Source organism: Saccopteryx leptura, chromosome 3, assembly GCF_036850995.1.
Source record: "Saccopteryx leptura isolate mSacLep1 chromosome 3, mSacLep1_pri_phased_curated, whole genome shotgun sequence".
Lineage (NCBI taxonomy): Eukaryota > Metazoa > Chordata > Mammalia > Chiroptera > Emballonuridae > Saccopteryx > Saccopteryx leptura.
Window position 1 is genome coordinate 28,425,121 of NC_089505.1, and position 22,746 is coordinate 28,447,866.

Below are 22,746 nucleotides of genomic sequence, written 5' to 3' on the forward strand. Positions count from 1 at the left end.
TGATAAAAAAGATGAAGAAATTGAGCCAACACAATATCATAAATTAGGCAAATTAGGCTTATTGTTTAAAAAACTTCACTCTAAGAATAACGAGAAAACAAGAGTCTGATTAAAGGCACCAAGTCTGATTAAAACATTTTTTAAGTTTCTTTTCCCAGGATTAATCATATAGATGGGGGTTAGCAAATGAACTAAGAAGTGAATCAACATGGCTCATTTTCTGTAATTTCTTTATCTTCTTGACTCTTTGTACCCAAAACTTTGATTATATTTGAAAAGTAAAATCCTTTTAGCAAGTCTCCATACTGCGTACATTAATTGTGCAATGACTGGGAATTTCTTCTATACTTTATTTTTCTCTTGGCATCAGTTCATTACACTTAATTAAGGTACAAGTCTTGCAGTACATCTGTATACTCTTTGATACAATTATATAAACTTCAGAGGTCAGGAAGAGCTTGAGAGAAATCTTAGAGCTAACTTGAAAAAGAGGAGGGAATTGGGGAGGTGGAAGTTTTGAGCACATGCCCCAAGGGTGATGGAAACAAGAAAGCCGCCTTTATTACCATTTGGTGCTTAACTTGATCATCCACACTCTCCCTCTCTTTGGGGATTTTTTAGCTATAGATAGAATACTCACCGCAGCTGCTCTGCAGTACATCTTTATTTATCTTCAGATCCAACACAAACCTTTCCCCTGAACCCAGAAATGATTCCGTGTAAGACGTGACAACAATTTTCACCCACTTAGATCTGCATTGAATTCAGTGCTTTAGAGTAACACTGGTAGATTTTACACTTATGTTTCATTTAATGTAATGAGCCAGAAGTGTGACTTTACCAAAGACAGTTTATTTACAGAGATTGTGAGGTAGGCAACTCAAAGCATAAAAATTGAATTTTCAAGAAAGATCTAGGGACATAGATAGCAGTGGGAGAGAAGAAACCTGCAAATGGTGTCCCTGGCTAGTGACCTTCTTTCCTATTCCATCTCACTATGCCAAAACCAGAGCCCAGCTGGGACCCAGGCAGACACTGAAACTCGGAGTGTGAGCAGGCCGAGCCAGGCATCTTGGGGGGGATGGTGCGGCTGACCCAGGAGCTCGACATTTTAAAACTGTGGATGTCTCAGTCTGGACTCCACGGGATTCTCACTATGAAGGTGGCATGAAATCGCAGATGAAATTTGGAAAAGCAGGCTTTACATATTAGGTTTTCTTGCTTGGAAATTTTGATTTATTTAACATTATAACATCACCTGCAAAAGTGCAAACTATGTTTATGATTGGCAACACATAAAGAAACTTAGTGGTCACTTAAAATACCAGAGAATCCTTAACTCTTCCTGTTGGAGATAGGAAGCTTTTCTCAAGACATCGTTCAGGAAGTCCTAAGGGCACGGTCATAGTAGGTTCCCCTCAAAGGCAGCAAGAAAAGGACACCTCAAACAATGGTGAGGTGGCACTTCGTTGCTGTATTATAGATGCCCTTTCTTGATGAAATACATGTGGTCTCAGTTTTAATGAGTTACACGTTCATAACTTGAATTTTTCTTTTTGGTTTTAAGGAAATACGCTATTCAACTTTACTTTTATTCTTCTTTTACACAGTAGGTACTGTTGTGAAGTGCTAGCCCTTGGACTGTCTGTGGACACATGTTAATGGCAAAAATATACAATTGTTCTTATTTCATCATTTTCTCCCATGTCCTCAAACTAATAAAAAATTCCATTCTCATGTTTCCTTCGTATCATTTAGTTATATAACACAAAGAATACAAATCCAATATATTAATGAAATCTACAGGTTTAATAATATACTGTCATTGCCAAGAATATCTATCTCTATTTTAAAAAGGAGGCTATATCTTAAAATACATGGAATAAATGATCTAATTATGTAAGTTGGTTAGGATGGACTTACACTGTCACATATTTAAGTGCTCAATTCATTATAATCAATATAACAGTAAGAGTAATACAAAACTAATTTACATAAATATATCTCTAATTTTAGAATTTTATGCAATCTGGCAGATTCACAGGGTATGCATCTGGTGGCCAGGAATGTCTTCTGGCAGCTATATAAACCATACCATATAATCTAAAAGAGATTAAAAGATGATTGATCTTACTTTAAGTGAAGTCAAGGCTATAAGTAGTAATAGTCAGTTTATTGCTGTCCTTGTCTAAGCTATAAACTAATGAGGCAATTCATATTGGAGCCAGGACAAGATAAAATTTAGTCAAAATAAGTGATATGTTCATTTGTATAAAATCTTCATGAATTCAAAACTGACCCAAGTTATTAGATCAGGTAGATAGTAATAGTAAAGTACCAATGATATCCAAATATTTGCCTCAAGTTTGTTATCTATAAATGAAGATAATTATAGCACAAATCTTATCTTGTTATTGTGAAAATTAAATGGGTTAATTGATGAATAGATCTGATGTGGTTGTGAGATATATTCACAGATCCAAGGTTGAAACATATGGCTGGACAAAGAAATTTTTTCAGCTTTTATGTCTGTCTATCTATCTATCTATCTATCTATCTATCTATCTATCTATCTATCTATCTACCTATCATATATCTATTATCTATCTATCTATGTATCTATCTATTATCTATCATCTATTTGGTTTGTGCCTTGAACTATTAACATTTTTGTGGCATTTTCATGGTTAAGGGGAAAGAATACTGGAAGTTTTAAATGGGTATGTGGATGCTATGCTCATTGTTCATGTTTTTCCAGTAAAATGCTCATTTTCCAATGAATATGTTACCATGTAGCTACCATATTAATTAAAAGTTAAACATATAAGAACTGCAAGAGAGAGGTTTAAAATACTAGTGCAAGAAAATAAGAAAGATCAAAGACTAGGAAAATATGGTGTCTTGTGTTTTGTTTTTTAGTTGTTTTCTTTAAATCATGGGCAACTTTTGCTTATTTATTATCTGATTATTTTGAATTATTAATTATCAAAACCTTCCCCTGCCTCTCTTAATCTTGATGTCTACTTCTGAGTCATTTCACCAACATATGGGGCAGCCAGAGAAAATAGAAAAAGTTAAAGCGAATCATTTTGTCCTTTGCTCATGAGCATGGTTCAAGGTTGTAATGGATAAGGGTAAAATTTTAGTGACATTAAATTTAAAGATCATATCTATTTATCCATGCTACTATTTTTTATAATTAACTGAAAGTTCATTAGAGATAGTTTAGTGGCTTAAAGAAGATCTAAACACTAGAGCTAAAATTTTATAGTTTAAAAGCTTTCATATCTTGATCTGGACTACTTCTCACTTCGAGGTTAAGTGTATCACTTTTACTCTCTGCATTAGTTTTCTAACCTATATGGTGAGGAAAATAATATAAATTTTATTTCTTAGGAGAATATTATAACTTAAAGAGTTTGTGAAAGGCACTGATGATATATTGTCCTATAAGTACAAATAATTATTTATTACAATGCTGAAATTTTATTACAAATGCGGTGTAATTATGGTGACTTCAGATTAATTTGAGTATGTATTTCTCCCAGGCATTGTAAGGGCTTTGTGCTGTGATATAAATTCTTAATAATTTACTTACCTAGCTTATCATTTCTAGTTTAACAATGATTGTTCTTGCTTTTGCATTATAGTCTCCTAAATACAAAACACCTAGTTCTATGTTATGCTGGTGATCCAAGAAAAATTTGAATGACTCATACTCATGGCTCATGACTTACTAACAGTTACTCAAATCAAAATGTTTTTTCATCAAGTGTTCCACATATAAATGTGTCATAGATGTCTTTAAACCTATTAAAAGCCCATAGGCCTTTGCAATATGGAACAAGAGTCAATAATGTACCAGAACAACAATAAGTCACATGACATCAACATTCTTAATATATCTAAAAAGAAAAGCCTTCTTACCTAGCATGCAAACACATTTGACATTCTGATCAGGGTTTTCAAACAAGAGTTCACCACACCTCTGAAAGAAAAAAAAAAGCCATTATCATTATAAGATTTCATAACAGGATTCCCAAGGCAACATGCCTATGCAAACTGACATTACCATGATATTACACCAACATTCGTGCTTTCCTGGGTGACCTGAGTCTAAGAACTTGGATTATGAACAGAGGTTTCTGTAGTAGTAAAATATTTGAGAGGTAAGTTGGAACAGATTTTTCCTGCATTGCCTAGAAGCAATCTGTGGCTCTTGTGAGGAGTCATGGCCAGAGATGCACTTGGTATCTAAGTTTCTATTTCAGTGGAAGATCTGCAACCTATTAGACCTAATAATATGAGGTTAATCCTTCTCAAAATTGGTTCTTATATAGCACCAAAATTATTCCAACCTATCCACTCTGCAATCAAGCACAGATATTATCAAATACAAAGTTGGTAGTCATATACTGAATACTCTAAACTTGGGGGGAAAACAAATAAGAAATGATAAAAAAATGGTACTCATAAGTGCTTCTCCTGAATCCAAAGACTTATGGAAATATTAACTTTCTTTTCTTTGTTTTAGTTTTTAGTTTTAGCTTGTTAGTTAAAAGTTTTGTATAAAGCAAACTCCAAAGATACAACAGTTAAGAATAGACAACATTTATGTATCTGAGTGACAAATGGTTGGTACCTGAATACATAAAGAAAATCCTCCAAACAAATCAGAAAATAAATAGAAAAATGGATAAAAGACGTCAACAAGCAATTCATGAAAAAGAATAACTGAATGGTCAATTAACACAGACTATATTCAATCAATCATAGAAATAATTAGGAACCAGGAAATTGAAGATAAAATGAGGCCTTCTTAGAACTCATTGGTGTGTCAAAACTTAGAAATTTGGCAATAACAAGTGATACAGAAAATGTACAGAAATAAATACTCTCACATGTTGTGGGTTAGAATATAAAATGATAGAACCATTTTGGAGAAAATTGGCAAAATTTTATTAGATTTTTTTTTTTTAACAGAGACAGAGAGAGAGTCAGAGAGAGGGATAGATAGGGACAGACAGACAGGAATGGAGAGAGATGAGAAGCATCAATCATCAGTTTTTCGTTGTGACACCTTAGTTGTTCATTGATTGCTTTCTCATATATGCCTTGACCGTGGGCCTTCAGCAGACCGAGTAACAACTTGCTCGAGCCAGCAACCTTGGGTCCAAACTGGTGAGCTTTGCTCAAACCAGATGAGCCTGCGATCAAGCTGGCGACCTCGGGTCTCGAACCTGGGTCCTCTGCATCCCAGTCCAACGCTCTATCCGCTGCGCCACCACCTGCTCAGGCTTATTAGATTTATACTTAGTAAATACTAGATTTCAACCTAAGTTGAAATGTGTGTACCATATAACATAGTAAATCATCTTCTAAACTGATAACCAGAAAAATTTTCACATAGAACTTTAATGTCTAGCTATAAAATAGATAAATAATATGTAATTTATACCTTGGAAAACTACACGGTGGTTAAAAAGAATGAGTTAGGACTACATATACTGTAAAAACATACATATAATTGACATATATAAATATTCAAACTGTAAAATGTTCAAATTTTATTAAATATGTTAAAATCAAATCAAATATATAAAATTTTCAAATCACATACACGTATCTAGTGTTTAAGTTATATAAAAAATAAAATCTTAAACAAAAAGCTATCTTCACTTTTATCTTATTGAAAATATCTAAAAATAGTACATATTGTTCATGGATACATTAATTTAGAGGGAGAAAACATTAAAAAAGGCAATGAATAATGACCATCAAATTCAGGCAAAGAAAGATATATAGAGTAATCAATGTTGAAGGGCTTTTAGGGGTTATCAACTTTTTATATGCAGTAGTCTCCCCCCTTATCCATAAGGATGAGTTTTAATATCCTTGAAATCCTAGAGCAGGGGTTCCCAGACTTTTTACACAGGGGGCCAGTTCACTGTCCCTCAGACCATTGGAGGGCTGGACTAGAAAAAACTATAAACAAATCCCTATGCACACTGCACATATCTTATTTTAAAGTAAAAAACCAAAACAGGAACAAATACAATATTTAAAATAAAGAACAAGTAAATTTAAATCAACAAACTGACCAGTATTTCAATGGGAACTATGCTCCTCTCACTGACCACCAATGAAAGAGGTGCCCCTTCCGGAAGTGCAGTGGGGGCCGGATAAATGGCCTCAGGGGGCCGTAGTTTGGGGACTCCTGCCCTAAAGAATGCTGAACCCAATATATGCTATGTTTTTTTCCTATACATACTTATTTATGATGCAGTTTAATTTATATATTAGGTATTATAAAAGACTAACAATAACTAATAAAATAAAATTTATAACAATATGCTGCAATAAAAATTATGTAAATATGGTTTTGTTTTTTGTCTCAGCAAAGTAGCACAAATTTCTTTTCCTTCTTCACAATTTCACACATAGAAGATTCATTCTTATGATATATCTTAGCAACCTCAGCATACAATTTCTTTTTCCTAAGTAGAAACTTTTTACCTTTTTGACATAAAGGAAACATTTTATGGCTTCTCTGTGGCATATTCGAATTGCCAGCATCATTGCTCTTATGTTTCAGGGCCATGATTAAGTAAAAGAGGGGTGACTTGAACACAAGCCATGAGATAATGTGACAGCCATCTCATCATCATGATGGCTACTAAGTGACTAACTGGCGCGGAGTGTATAAAGCATGGACATGTTGGAGAATGGGGTGATTCACATCCCTAGTGAGAAGGTATGAGATTTCATCATTTTTCTCAGAACAGCAGCCAATTTAAATTGTATGAATTGCTTATTTCTAGAATTTTCCATTTAGTGTTTTCAGACCACAATTGACAGCAGGTAACTGAAACCACAGAAAGCAAAATCGCAGATGGATGTGGTGTGTGTGTGGGGGGAGCATGACTGGAATGGTTTATTTTTTAATTATTCTCTGAACTGTTTTCTATGCTTGAAATATTTCGCAAGAAAGATTTGCCCCATATGCAACACTCTGAATGTAAAAATGGCCCTTTGCATACTGCTTCTTGGTACCTATCTGCTTTGGGCATACAGAGTCCACTTAGTACCAGGCTGAACTTGATCTCACCATTTATTTCCTAGAAACACTGAAGACATGCTACTTTGCCCATTTTCCTCTTTCTTTCACTATTCACAACTTGTTTAATTTCACTCCTGTCCATCTTAATTGCAGTATGTCGAATCTTTGGTTAGAAATCCACTTTTGTTCAGGGCAGACTTAAGTTACATGCAGAGTTTCAACTGGGCAGGGCATCAGCACTCTAAGTCCCATTTGGTCAGAGGTCAACTGTACCTATACTTCATACATTATAAGTAAAAGTAATTTCTGGAGAAAACAATTTCTGGATGTGAGAATTCACATTCTTCACCCGTAACTAAGAATTCCTGGGATGACGTCAGAGTAATGGCACGGTAGGAAGCGATATGGATAAATCTCCCCCAAAACTCAACAAGATCTTCAACCAGAAACAGAAAAACCTATCCTTGGAGTCTCCAGATGTTTCGCAATACACCTGAAGGTATGGTTGAGCTAAAAATTGGCTAAATATATAATCAAACCTCGAAGGAAATAGGGATTAAGAAATGCTCCACCTTCTTCACTAACCTAAACAGGGCTGCTTTCACTGGGAACTGAGAGTATAGAAACTAAGGCGGGCAAAGGGGGTGAATAGATTCAGGCCACGGCACAAACGGCTGAACCAGGCTGTGGCACGGAGATCCAAGCCGAGGAAAAACTGGGCCTGTGGCAACCCAGTCAATACAAGCTAACACTCGCACCAAACCCAGACAAAGAAAGAAAAGAGGGGCGGCCATTTTCCCTGTTCTCCTGGTCGGCGCGCACAGATAGTGGGCGAGAGATTCCTCCAAGTGCCTCGGCAGTGTGCGCCCATGTTACCCCAAAGAGGGGCAGAGTCAGGGGCCTTTGTGTGGGCCAAAAGCGGAATCTCCGGGCCGCCCCAGTGCCCTGAAAAAGCCGCGCATGGGGAGGAAGCGAGAGCCAATTCCAACGCTGGAACGTTTCTGTGCTGGCGGAGGTTTCACTCAGAGGGTGATACTGCCGGCCTGATATCCTGGTCTGCGCAATATAGTGAGCGAGAGTTTCCTCCAAATGCCCCAAGAGTGGGCGCCCGCCCGTGTTACAGAACAGAGTGGCAGAGCCAGAGGTCTTTGAGTGGGCGGAAGCCTTGCCTGATTATGCTAGCAGCTCTGACTGACTGAGCCTTACTCAGAGCCCTATGCTGAGTGGAAATAGAGTGGGGAGTTGCCAGCTCTTTGAGCCTCTTACTATCCAGGCAGAGGCAGCAGCAACATCGTAGCTGGATTATCAGGCTACTAATTGAGGAAGGAAAGACTACGAGAGAGGCTCCAGGAACACAGACTCTCTCACTGTCAGAGTTTATGAATGCTAATGAGCCCCGACTGCCAACGAGACTGAAGCACAATACATGACATTGCCATAGAGACTTATCAACTGCAAACCTCTACTTGAGTGTGCCAAAGGGGCAGAACCCGGGGTACAGAGTCACCGACCAGGAAGAGGGAGAGAAAAGAAAAAGCAAGAAGATAACCTCTCAAAATCAAGAATAACCCGCAGACTTTATAACCTATCCCATTTTATTATATTTGTTCGTTTGTTTCTCTTATCTTCATTCTTGATTTTTGTTTTCCTCCTCCAATTTGGTCATTTAACTCTCTGCCGGTCTTACTCTCTCCTCTCCTTGAACTACACTACCCATAAGTGTTACATCTCCCATTATCTTTTCTTTCCTCTTCCTTTCTCTCTATGAGGGTTGCACTCCAAAACCCTTAAATCTCTCTCTTTCTCTCTCCTCTTTTTTCTTTTTTCTTCTTTTAGTGGTACCCTCTTTCTCTCTCTCTCTCTCTCTCTCTCTCTCTCATTCTTTTCTCCCTCTATATTAGTTTCTTCCTTTCTCCTTTATGTCTCCTCTAATTCAAAGCTCAATAACGAACAAATTATCTTATCTGGGACTCAAACTTATGTTTGTGGCATTTTGGGGGGTTTTTACTTCACCTTTTTTTTTTTTTTAATAAATTTTTTTTTGTATTTTTCCGAAGCTGGAAATGGGGAGAGACAATCAGACAGACTCCCGCATGCGCCCGACCGGGATCCACCCGGCATGCCCACCAGGGGCGACGCTCTGCCCACCAGGGGGCGATGCTCTGCCCCTCCGGGGCATCACTCCGCCGCGACCAGAGCCACTCCAGCGCCCGGGGCAGAGGCCGAGGAGCCATCCCCAGTGCCCGGGCCATCCCTGCTCCAATGAAGCCCTGGCTGTGGGAGGGGAAGAGAGAGACAGAGAGGAAGGAGGGGGTGGGGGTGGAGAAGCAAATGGGCACCTCTCCCATGTGCCCTGGCCAGGAATCAAACCCGGGTCCCCCCCCACACACACACCAAGCCAACGCTCTACCGCTGAGCCAACCGGCCAGGGCCTACTTCACCTTTTTAATTCACTAGCAGTGCTCCCATCCCTGGCTCTCCATTTTATCTAGTTCTTGTTCCACTAAATACAATAGTAATTTTATAATTTGTTTCCTCATTTTCCTGTTTCCTTCTTATTCCTCTCATCATAACTCTTAGTCAACCAACACCTAAAAGCAAATCATTTTATTCTTGACCCAAATTTTTTTTATTTTCTTTTTGTGGGTACATACCCCGTTTTTTTTTCCTTTTTTTATTTTTTGCCCCTTTATTACTTCTCCCCAATTCAGGTGCTCCATTACAAGCATTGTTTGTTCTATTTAGTACAATATAATTCACAGTTTACCACAAGATTTTCTCAAGAAAGAGGGAAGAGGAGAGGAGAGGAAAAAAGGACAGGGGGGGGGAATAATTTCCTTTTTTAAAATTTTTATTTTATATTATTTTTCTTTATTTAATTATTAATTTAAAAAAACAACTCTTTTTGATTTTTTATTTTTATTTTTTTAACTTTTTATTCTTTATTAAATCTCATTAATACTATCAACAAAAGCACCCTCAGAAGCCATTAAGGAAGAGAAAATCGAATATCATGGATACAAAAGAAAGAGAGGTAACACAGATAGATGAGGAAAAAAATCTATGGAGAAAAAATTTTATATATTGGAAACCTTGGAGTTAAACGACAGAGAATTTAAAATAGAAATCCTAAAAATACTCAGAGATATACAAGAAAACACAGAAAGACAATTTAGGGAGCTCAGAAAACAACTCAATGAACAGAAAGAATATATTTCCAAGGAAATTAAAACTATAAAAACAAATCAAACAGAGATGAAAAACTCAATTCACTAGCTGAAAAACGAGGTAACAAGCTTAGCTAATAGAACAGGCCAGATAGAAGGTAGGATTAGTGAAATATAAGACAAGCAACTTGAGGCACAACAGAGAGAAGAAGAAAGAGACTCAAAAATTAAAAAAAATGAGATAGCCCTACAGGAATTATCTGACTCCATCAAAAAAGAATGACATAAGAATAATAGGTATATCAGAGGGAGAAGAGAGAGAAAATGGACTGGAGAATATACTGAAACAAATAATAGATGAGAACTTCCCAAGCCTGTGGAAAGAACTAAAGCCTCAAATTCAAGAAGCAAACAGAACTCCGAGTTTTCTTAACCCCAACAAACCTACTCCAAGGCACATCATAATGAAATTGGCACAAACCAACGGCAAAGAAAAAATTCTCTAGGCATCCAGGGAAAAGAAGAATACAACATATAAAAGAAGGCCCATTAGATTATCATCAGATTTCTCAACAGAAACTCTACAAACTAGAAGAGAGTGGACCCCAATATTTAAAGTCCTGAAAGAGAGGAACTTTCAGCCACGAATACTATACCCATCAAAGCTATCCTTCAAATATGAAGGAGAAATACAAACATTCACAGATACAGAAAAGATGAGGGAATTTATCATCAGAAAACCCCCACTCCAGGAATTACTAAAGGGGGTTCTCCAATCAGATACAAAGAACAAAAAAAAAAACAAAAAACAAAGCCACAAGTAAAAGCTCCAAGAAGAACACAATAAAACCAAATTTAAACTGTGACAACAACAAAAAGAAAGGGGGGGGTAGGATGGAGATTAACAGTAGCAAAGGACAATGGAGTGCAAAAGTACTCACAATAAAGTGCACTACAATGAACAGGGTAGGAACACTTTTCATTACTTAAAGGTAACCACCATTGAAAAAACCACCACAGAAGCATATGATTTAAAAAAGATAGCAACAGAGGAAAGATGTATGGAATACAACCAAATAAAAACAAAAGATAGAAAAAGGAAAGAGTAGGATCAAACAAGACACAAAACTAACAGAAAGAAATCTATAAAATAGCAATAGGGAACTCACAAGTGTCAATAATTACACTAAATGTAAACGGATTAAACTCACCAATAAAAAGGCACAGAGTAGCAGAATGGATTAAGAAAGAAAATCCAACTGTATGCTGCCTACAAGAAACTCATCTAAGTAACAAGGATAAAAACAAATTCAAAGTGAAAGGCTGGAAAACAATACTCCAAGCAAATAACATCCAAAAAAAAGCAGGTGTAGCAATACTCATATCTGATAATGCTGACTATAAGACAACAAAAGTACTCAGAGACAAAAATGGCCATTTCATAATGGCTAAGGGGACACTGAATCAAAAAGACATAACAATTCTTAATATATATGCACCAAACCAAGGAGCACCAAAATATATAAGACAGCTACTTATTGACCTTAAAACAAAAACTGACAAAAATACAATCATACTTGGAGACCTCAATACACCGCTGATGGCTCTAGATCGGTCATCCAAACAGAGAATCAACAAAGATATAGTGGCCTTAAACAAATATGATAGACATCTACAGGACATTTCATCCCAAAGTGACTGAGTATACATTTTTCTCCAGTGCACATGGATCATTCTCAAGAATTGACCATATGTTGGGCCACAGAAACAACATCAGCAAATTTATAAAAATTGAAGTTCTACCAAGCATATTTTCTGATCATAAAGCCTTGAAACTTGAATTCAACTGCAAATAAGAGGAAAAAAATCCCACAAAAATGTGGAAACTAAACAACATACTTTTAAAAAATGAATGGGTCAAAGAAGAAATAAGTGCAGAGATCAAAAGATATATACAGACTAATGAAAATGACAATACAACATATCAGAATCTATGGGATGCAGCAAAAGCAGTGATAAGAGGGAAGTTCATATCACTTCAGGCATATATGAACAAACAAGAGAGAGCCCAAGTGAACCACTTAACTTCACACCTTAAGGAACTAGAAAAAGAAGAACAAAGACAACCCAAAACCAGCCGAAGAAAGGAGATTATAAAAATCAGAGCAGAAATAAATGAAATAGAGAACAGAAAAACTATAGAAAAAATTAATAGAACAAGGAGCTGGTTCTTTGAAAAGATCAACAAAATTGACAAACCCTTGGCAAGACTTACCAAGGAAAAAAGAGAAAGAACTCATATAAACAAAATCCAAAATGAAAGAGGAGAAATCACCACAGACACCGTAGATATACAAAGAATTATTGTAGAATACTATGAAAAACTTTATGTCACTAAATTCAACAACCTAGAAGAAATGGATAAATTCCTAGAACAATACAACCTTCCCAGACTGAGTCAAGAAGAAGCAGAAAGCCTAAACAGACCTATTAGTAGAGAAGAAATAGAAAAAACCATTAAAAACCTCCCCAAAAGTAAAAGTCCAGGCCCAGACTGCTATACCAGTGAATTTTATCAAACATTCAAAGAAGACTTGGTTCCTAGTCTACTGAAAGTCTTCCAAAAAATTGAAGAAGAAGCAATACTTCCAAACACATTTTATGAGGCCAACATAACCCTCATACCAAAACTAGGCAAGGATGGCACAAAAAAAGAAAACTACAGACCAATATCTCTAATGGATACAGATGCTAAAATACTAAACAAAATACTAGCAAATCGAATACAACAACATATTAAAAATATAATATATCATGATCAAGTGGGATTCATCCCAGAATCTCAAGGATGGTTCAAAATACATAAAACTGTTAACGTAATACACCATATCAACAAAACAAAGAACAAAAACCACATGATCTTATCAATAGACGCAGAAAAGGCTTTCGATAAAATACAACACAATTTTATGTTTAAGACTCTCAACAAAATGGGTATAGAAGGAAAATATCTCAACATGATAAAAGCCATATATGATAAATCATCAGCTAACATCATAGTAAATGGCACAACACTGAAGGCTTTCCCCTTTAAATCAGGAACAAGACAGGGTTGTCCACTCTCTCCACTCTTATTTAATGTGGTATTAGAGGTTCTAGCCAGAGCAATCAGACAAGACAAAGAAATAAAAGGCATCCATATCGGAAAAGAAGAAGTAAAGGTATCACTTTTTGCAGATGATATGATCCTATACATCTAAAACCCCAAAGAGTAAAAGACTACTAGAAACAATAAGCCAATACCATAAGGTCGCAGGATACAAAATTAACATACAGAAGTCAATAGCCTTTCTATATGCCAACAATGAAACATTTTAGAACGAACTCAAAAGAATAATCCCCTTCACGATTGCAACAACAACAACAAAAAATACCTAGGAATAAACATAACAAAGAATGTAAAGGACTTATATAATGAAAACTATAAACCATTGTTAAGGGAAATGAAAAAAGATATAATGAGATGGAAGAATATTCCTTGTTCTTGGTTAGGAAGAATAAATATAATCAAGATGGCCATATTACCCAAAGCAATATACAAATTTAATGCAATTCCCATCAAAATTCCAATGACATTTTTTAAAGAAATGGAGCAAAAAATCATCAGATTTATATGAAACTATAAAAAACCCCGAAGAGCCAAAGCAATCCTAAAGAAAAAGAATGAAGCTGGGGGCATTACAATACCTGATTTCAAACTATATTATAGGGCCATGACAATCAAAACAGCATGGTATTGGCAGAAAAATAGACACTCAGACCAATGGAACAGAATAGAAAACCCAGAAATAAAACCACATATATATAGTCAAATAATTTTTGATAAAGGGGCCAAGAACACACAATGGAGAAAAGAAAGCCTCTTCAATAAATGGTGCTGGGAAAACTGGAAAGCCACATGCAAAAGAATGAAACTGGACTACAGTTTGTCCCCCTATACTAAAATTAACTCAAAATGGATCAAAGATCTAAACATAAGACCTGAAACAATTAAGTACATAGAAGACATAGGTACTAAACTCATGGACCTGGATTTTAAAGAGCATTTTATGAATTGGACTCCAAAGTCAAGAGAAGGCAAAAATTAATGAATGGGACTACATCAGACTAAGAAGTTTTTGCTCAGCAAGAGAAACTGATAACAAAATAAACAGACAGCCAACTAAATGGGAAATGATATTTTCTTTTTTTTTTCTTTTTTTTTTTTCTTTTTTTTTTATTATTTTTTTTCTGAAGCTGGAAACGGGGAGAGACAGTCAGACAGACTCCTGCATGCGCCTGACCGGGATCCACCTGGCACGCCCACCAGGGGCTACGCTCTGCCCACCAGGGGGCGATGCTCTGCCCCTCTGGGGCATTGCTCTGCCGCGACCAGAGCCACTCTAGCGCCTGGGGCAGAGGCCAAGGAGCCATCCTCAGCGCCCGGGCCATCTTTCTCCAATGGAGCCTCGGCTGCGGGAAGGGAAGAGAGAGACAGAGAGGAAGGGGGGGGGTGGAGAAGCAAATGGGCGCTTCTCCTATGTGCCCTGGCCGGGAATCGAACCCGGGTCCTCCGCACGCCAGGCCGATGCTCTACCGCTGAGCCAACCGGCCAGGGCCGGAAATGATATTTTCAAACAGCTCAGATAAGGGCCTAATATCCAAAATATACAAAGAACTCATAAAACTCAACAACAAACAAACAAACAATCCAATAAAAAAATGGGAAGAGGACATGAACAGACACTTCTCTCAGGAAGAAATACAAATGGCCAACAGATATATGAAAAGACGCTCATCTTCTTTAGCTATTAGAGAAATGCAAATCAAAACTGCAATGAGATACCACCTCACACCTGTTAGATTAGCTATTATTAACAAGACAGGTAATAGCAAATGTTGGAGAGGCTGTGGAGAAAAAGGAACCCTCATCCACTGTTGGTGGGAATGTAAAGTAGTACAACCATTATGGAAGAAAGTATGGTGGTTCCTCAAAAAACTGAAAATAGAACTACCTTATGACCCAGCAATCCCTCTACTGGGTATATACCCCCAAAACTCAGAAACATTGATATGTAAAGACACATGCAGGCCATGTTCATTGCAGCATTGTTCACAGTGGCCAGGACATGGAAACAACCAAAAAGCCCATCAATAGAAGACTGGATAAAGATGTGGCACATATACACTATGGAATACTACTCAGCCATAAGGAATGATGACATCGGATCATTTACAGCAAAATGATGGGATCTTGATAACATTATACGAAGTGAAATAAGTAAATCAGAAAAAAACAGGAACTGTATTATTTCATATGTAGGTGGGACATAAAAGTGAGACTAAGAGACATTGATAAGAGTGTTGTGATTACGGGGTGAAGGGGGAAAGGGAGAGGGAAAGGGGGAGGGGGAGGGGTACAAAGAAAGCTAGCTAGAAGGTGACAAAGGTCAATCTGACTTTGGGTGATGGGTATGCAACATAATTAAACGACAAGATAACCTGGACATGTTATCTTTGAATATATGTATCCTGATTTATTGATGTCGCCCCATTAAAAAAATAAAATTATTAAAAATAAATAAATAAATAAACAAAGTAAATATTTCAAAAAAAATTTCCTGATACAAAAGGCCATGTTGAGAGGGTAAAATATGACTTAATTTAATTTAACCCATATTCTGGAAAAGCCTACATGTGCACAAAGAGATATGCAATTGGTGCTGGGCCATGAAAAGGGAGCAAATTGCTTGAGTGAGTCAAGAGAATGGACTGCAGAAGAGGATAATTGGATGAGCCTGAAGGTTGCAAAAGGGCATTGGATACTAAATGAAGGGTATTGTGAGCTCTTTCCCAATTACCCTGCTGAACTAAATATCAAGTGATATTTATCATGCCATTTAATCTCTCTCTCTCTCTCTCTCTCTCTCTCTTTAGGTGAGAGGGAGATGGTGAGGCAGACTTTCACACGCACCCCAACCAGGATCCAACTAAAGCCAATGTTTGAGTACTGAGCTATTTTTAGTGCCTGAGGCTGACATGCTCAGACAAACTGAACTATCCTCAGTCTGGGGCCATATTTAAACAAATCAAACCACTGGCTGCAGGAGGGGGAAAGGGAGAGAAAGGGGAGAGGGAAGGGGAGAGAAACAGAGGGTTGCTTTTCCTGTGTGCCTTGACTGGGAATCAAACCTGGGACATCCATACACTGAACTGATGCTCTATCCATTGAACCACTGGCCAGGGCCCATTTAATCTCTTCATGTGTCATTTCTTTGTAAGTAACATGGGATGCTAATATATGCCACAAAGTCAGATCAGAAAGCATATGTGAGGATTAATGACCATGGAGTCGGATCTGACTCTCAGTTCCTATTATGTCTGTTTTGGCAGAGATTTTTATGACCTGAAAGAGTTAATAATTATTTTTAAAGAAAAGATCAAAGGTTTAAAAATTTTTTCAAACTTCTTGGCAAAACAAAATGCTAGTTAGCAAGTTTTATTAATTCATATTCTGGATTCCATAAGGAAATAAATCTGGAGTGGTCCCTTATTCTTTATTAATGACAAATTCTACATATGTATTAGGACAGAAGAACTTTTCTTCTTTTAGTTGCAGGAACTTGCAGCAAAAGATGGGTGGAGGTTGCATAACTTCCCACAGCTACCCAAAGTCCAAGGGCAACCTTATACATATGTCCCTCAGAGGAAGATGGGTGTGGGCAGGGTGATACCGTGGGGGTCTTGCTCTCTTTCCTGGACACAAACCAAACCAGAAGTTTCTGAAACTCCCATGAAACATGCATTTCTTTACAATCATGACCTGCTAGGGTTCACTGATCACACTAACTAATGACCCAGTAGCAAAGGCAGGCCTTTCTGATGCCTGGGGAGGCAGTCTCTGGTTGTCTGGGAAATGCCCAAGGCACTTCTAACTAGTTCTTTAATTGCCCTGCTTTGTAAAGTTACCTGGTAATGGTAGCAGATTTTAAAGCAAGGTCCTCAGGAGAATCTGATTGTTTTCAAGACTTGGAAAAAACAACAGATCCGTTCCAGTGGTTTTTCTTATTGATACTAGTGTTTAAGGACCTTGTCTGCCAGGTGTCTGCTTGCTGTGCAACCAAGGGTGATGACCCAGTTTCGGAGATTAATTGGGTTAAGCTATGGGGTCTGACTCTCAGAAAGCTGCAAGGTCTGCCATAGGGGAAGGTCTCATGCCCTGTTGGGTTCTCAGGTGCTGCAACCTTTCTTCCTTGCTGCTTGCTCTACCTGGTCATGCAGACTCTCCATCCCAGCACGCTGATGCGATAACTGTGACTTTGATGTAGTTCTGATTACCAGGCTTCTACCTAATTCTCAGATTCTCATCTCTCCATAAAGTCACCTTTTTTGTTTTGTCTCCTGTGCCTGAAATATGGAGCCCAACTTTCCTTGTTTATGCTTGTTTCTTCAAGCCAACATTGCCCCCAAATAGTAGGGCATAGTTATCGAAATCCCCAGCCAAGGAGCAGGAGTCTTGCCAAGGACAGATCCTCCTGCATCATGCTCTCCTCCCATAGCACAACAGATACGCAGTACATGAACTCATGTGTATAATGCCTATCTTCCTTTGGGCCATAAAGAAGCAAACCACTTTCATTGTTAGTATTGCTCTCATGCCTCATTATTGCAATTCTGGTGCCTTATACAAACCAGGCCCTTAATAAGTATCTGTGGGCTAGTTAATATATATGTAGCATATTCTATGTGCTAAGCACTATTCTAAGTGCTGTACATCTACCATCTCCTACTCTCATTATACTCTTTAAGAGAGTAGAAATTGAGGCATAGTGAGTACCACTCACTATAGAATACTTCCCTCCAGTGCGTGAGGGAATGAAAGCTGACAGCTTACCTGTCATTTGACCACTATACATAGCTTATTGGCTACTCCTCATTGCCTTGGACAAGTAGATTATATCTATATTTATATCCCCTTCTCTCGTTCATTAGCCAGTAGCTGTTTGAATGAACTGCTACCTATTAGTGTGTAGGCTTTGGATTAGACTTATTCAAATTCAAATCTTGTTGTTGCTCTTATTTACCTATTATACTAGCATGGGAAATTTATTTAGTTTTGCAAAACTTGCTTTTTCACTTATAAAACAAGGTAATATTTGCATCACAGTATCATTACAAGATTAGTTTTTAATTCATTAAGAACAAGAATGAAGCCTTGGACAGTTGGCTCAGCGGTAGAGCATTGGCACAGTGTGTGGAAGTCCTGGGTTTGATTCCTAGTCCGGGCACATAGAAGAAGCACCCATCTGCTTCTCCACCCCTCCCCCTCTCCTTCCTATCTGTCTCTCTCTTCCTCTCCTGCAGCCAAGGCTTCACTGGAGCAAAGTTGGTCCAAGTGCTGAGGATGGCTCCATGGCCTCCACCTCAGGTGCTGAGAATGGCTCCAGTTGCAGTGGAGCAACACCTCAGATGGACAGAGCATCATTCCCTAGTGGGCATGCGGGGTGGATCCTGGTCGGGTGCATGTGGGAATCTGTCTGACTGCTTCCCCACTTCTGACTTCGGAAAAAAAAAAAAGAAAAGAACAAGGATGTACTGATTTAAATTACTGTAGATAAGATTGTAACACAAAAATACAAATTAATAAATCTAACTCATATGTTAAGATTCTATCTTAATTTTTATACTATCATGTAGGATTAGAAAAACCTCTAATTTTCTAAGTCAGAATATTTTACAGCTAGTTGCTTATTTTTATTTATTAAATATTTTGTATATTAAATCTAGAATTTGTCTTTTAGTAAAGAAAGAACAGGATGAATTTTATAAAATACCACATCTATCTTAGCATGTTTAACTAAAAATATTTAATTTCCACGAAATAAGTCACATGTTCCAATAAAGCAGGGGTCGGGAACCTAAAGCTCATGAGCCAGATGTGGCTCTTTTGATGGCTGCATCTGGCTCGCAGACAAATCTTTAATAAAGAAAATAATAACATTAAAAATATAAAATATTCTCATGTATTACAATCCATTCATTTCCTACCACTCATGTTCATGGTTGTGGGTGACTGGAGCCAATCACAGCTGTCTTCTGGGACAACACCAAATTTTTATTGGATACTGCGTAATGTACAAGGATTGTTGTGAGGTCAGGAAGTAAACTTCCCTCCTTTTAATCAAGTAGTCAGCTAGCTAATTGCAGAAACCCTTTTGATGAAGAAGATGGCTAAAAGAAAAAAAGATGAGGAGTATCATACTTTTCAACAGGAATGGACAGAGGAATTCACCTTTGTGGAGAGAGCAGGTTCTGCAGTGTGTCTAGGCAATGATAAAATTGCATCAATGAAATGGTCAAATATAAAGAGGCACTTTGACACACGCCATACTACATTTGCATCGAAATATCCAGTGGGGGACAGCAGGAAGAAAGCATGTCAAGAGCTACTGTGCAGAATGCAAGCTAGTCAGCAGCAACTCCGTGTTTGGACCCAACAAGGTGACTGGAATTCGGCTAGCTTTGCTGGTGCTTTAGCAATTGTGAGAAATGGAAAGCCATTCACAGATGGGGAGTATGCCAAACATTCATGCTTGATGTTGCCAATGAACTTTTTGACAACTTTTTGGATAAAGACAAGATAATCAAACAAATAAAAGACATGCCTCTGTCATCAAGAACTGTTCACGGTTGTACCATCATGACGGCAAATCAAATTGAGGCAACACAAGTGAAGGACATAAATGCAGCACCATTTTTTTCTTTCACTTTGAATAAGTCAACAGATGTAAGCCATTTATCCCAGTTCAGCGTGATTGCAAGGTATGCTGTTTGTGACACACTATGTGAGGAAAGTCTCACTGTTTTGCCTATGAAAGAGACAACAAAAGATTTTTTTCTTTTCGCTAAAGAAAAAAATCTACGGATGGATAAACTTATTTCGGTGTGTACTGATGGTGCTCCGTGCATGGTGGGGAAAAACAGAGGATTCGTAGCACTTTTTCATGAACATGAAAAGAGACCCAACCTAAGTTTTTACTGCATTCTACATCAGGAGGCGCTTTGTGTTCAGATGTGTGGCGAGCAGCTTGGTGAGGTGATGTCGCTGGTCATTTGGGTGGTCAACTTTATTGTTGCTCGAGCTTTAAATGATCGCCAGTTTAAAACACTGCTGGATGAAGTTGGAAATAATTATCCTAGTCTGCTTCTGGACAGCAATGTGCATTGGTTGTCAAGAGGGAAGGTGCTCAGCCATTTCGTGGCTTGTCTGAGTGAAATCCAGACTTTTATTGAAATGAAAAATGTCAAGGATCCTGAGTTAGCTAACACTGAGTGGCTCCTGAAGTTCTACTATCTCATAGACATGACTGAACATCTGAACCAGCTCAATGTGAAAATGCAAGGCATTGGAAATACAGTCTTATCCCTTCAACAAGCAGTGTTTGCATTTGAAAACAAGCTGGATCTCTTTATCACCGACATTGAAACAGGTCATTTACTACACTTTGAAAAACTGGGAGAATTTAAAGATGCATGCACAGCAAGTGACCCTGCTCAACATCTTGATCTCCAGCAGCTAGCGGACTTCACATCTAATCTCCTGCAGTCATTCAAAGCACACTTTGGAGAATTTCGTGAGCACACCCGTCTTTTTAAGTTCATCACCCATCCACAAGAGTGTGCAGTGGACAGCACCGACCTGAGTTACATCCCCAGTGTCTCCATCAGAGATTTTGAGCTACAAGCTACTGACCTGAAGGCCTCACACATGTGGGTGAATAAGTTCAAGTCACTGAATGAGGATTTGGAAAGACTTGCACAATAGCAAGCAGAGTTGGTGAGCAAACACAAGTGGGGAGAAATGAAAAAACTTCAACCTGTGGACCAGCTGATTGTCAAAACTTGGAATGCGCTTCCCGTCACATACCACACACTGCAGCATGTGAGTATTGCTGTACTGACAATGTTTGGCTCTACATATGCATGTGAGCAGTCTTTCTCACATCTAAAGAACGTTAAGACCAACCTGCGATCACATTTAACAGATGGAAGTCTGAACGCCTGCATGGAGCTTAACCTCACCACGTATCAACCAGACTACAAAGCCATCAGCAAAACCATGCAGCACGAGAAGTCGCATTAATGGTCAGAAGTACTTTATTCATCATTGGTTAGCAACAGCATAACAATGTTATTAAAAAGAATTCAGAGACTTATTGTACTTTAAAAGTGTTGGTCTTACATAAAATGCACACATTTACTTGTATTTAGTGTTAAACATATATTATATAGCTCTCATGGAATTACATTTTAAAATATGTGGTATTCATGGCTCTCTCAGCCAAAAAGGTTCCCGACCCCTGCAATAAAGTGTGCAATATATTATTATATATTTCTCTTAAATAAACTGTATTTTTCATTATTTTTATCATACAGTTAGTTGTACAAAATTAATATTAGGTGTAATTTTGAAATTCACACTATGATATTCAGCAAACCTCTTTTTTGAAAGAAAAGTTATATATTATATGACATATTATCTAAATATATATTAATGGTAGTACCTATTATACCTTAAAGAAGTAAAAAGTATTAAAGACCACAATATAGTCACACATTATTCAGTTGGTAGCTTTCTTAAACAGTTAACAAATGTTTTTTTCTGGTTCCAAATGCTGTCATAGTCTTTACTTTTATGAATATTTATATCACTTTCAAGTATTAGTCTCACAGCAGACCTCCAGTAGCTAATCTTTTTAGGTCAGGTGTCTTGATATCTTTGGATGGGAGGAAATATTAACAAACAAAACCCAAAACAGAAATCCTTGTTGCTTGAAGGCTTTCCCCTGTGTCAGCTGAGGCAATAACTGGTTTTGGCCAGTAGGTAGTGTCAAATGTTATTAGCAAATAATTAATAAACCTTATTGTTTAATTATTTCCTTCCCATTCTTACAGCTCTCTTTTAAGCAGAAAGAAATTTAATACATGGAATTAGATGCTTATAAAATCATGGGAGGATCAGGCTAAAGGATAGGCCTCCAGGAACGAGTCTCAAAAAATGCAAAATTGGCTTTGGAGGGAAGTTATAGTGGGTCACAACTGGGAAAGTGGAGAAGCCAAAGGCATCACTGAAGTTTACTTCAAGGACACACCCCCAGGGCAGTGTTCCAGGGATTAGAAAGATATTGACACAGTTGTCTCTTGACACCCATGTTGCTAGTGACTAAATGTTGGATGCTACTTCAAAAATGCAGAAAACCCCAACACCTCCAAGACTGTGCTTGATAGATCATTAAAACAAAACAAAACAAAACAAAAAGAGCTCCATACATATAGACTCATTTTGTAAAACAAAACAAAACAACACAACTGAGTTTGTTAAGCTGAAGAAGTGTTACCACGGCCACTATTTGGTGGAAAGTGAAGTACTTCTCATCTGTGCCAAGAGCAACAGAGACAACCTGGAATGGGCAGGTGCAG

The 22,746-nt window shown here is 37.7% G+C and overlaps 1 protein-coding gene across 2 annotated transcripts in view; it reads right to left on the bottom strand.

Moving 5' to 3' along the window:
• The window catches only part of PDE7B (phosphodiesterase 7B), a 333,453-nt gene that overhangs the window by 209,379 nt on the left and 101,328 nt on the right, over window positions 1-22,746 (bottom strand). For both annotated transcript variants that reach the window (XM_066373165.1, XM_066373164.1), the window contains one exon: window positions 3,928-3,988. In XM_066373165.1, the coding sequence (XP_066229262.1) occupies window positions 3,928-3,988 (61 nt within the window). The remainder of the gene's footprint in view (window positions 1-3,927; window positions 3,989-22,746) is intronic.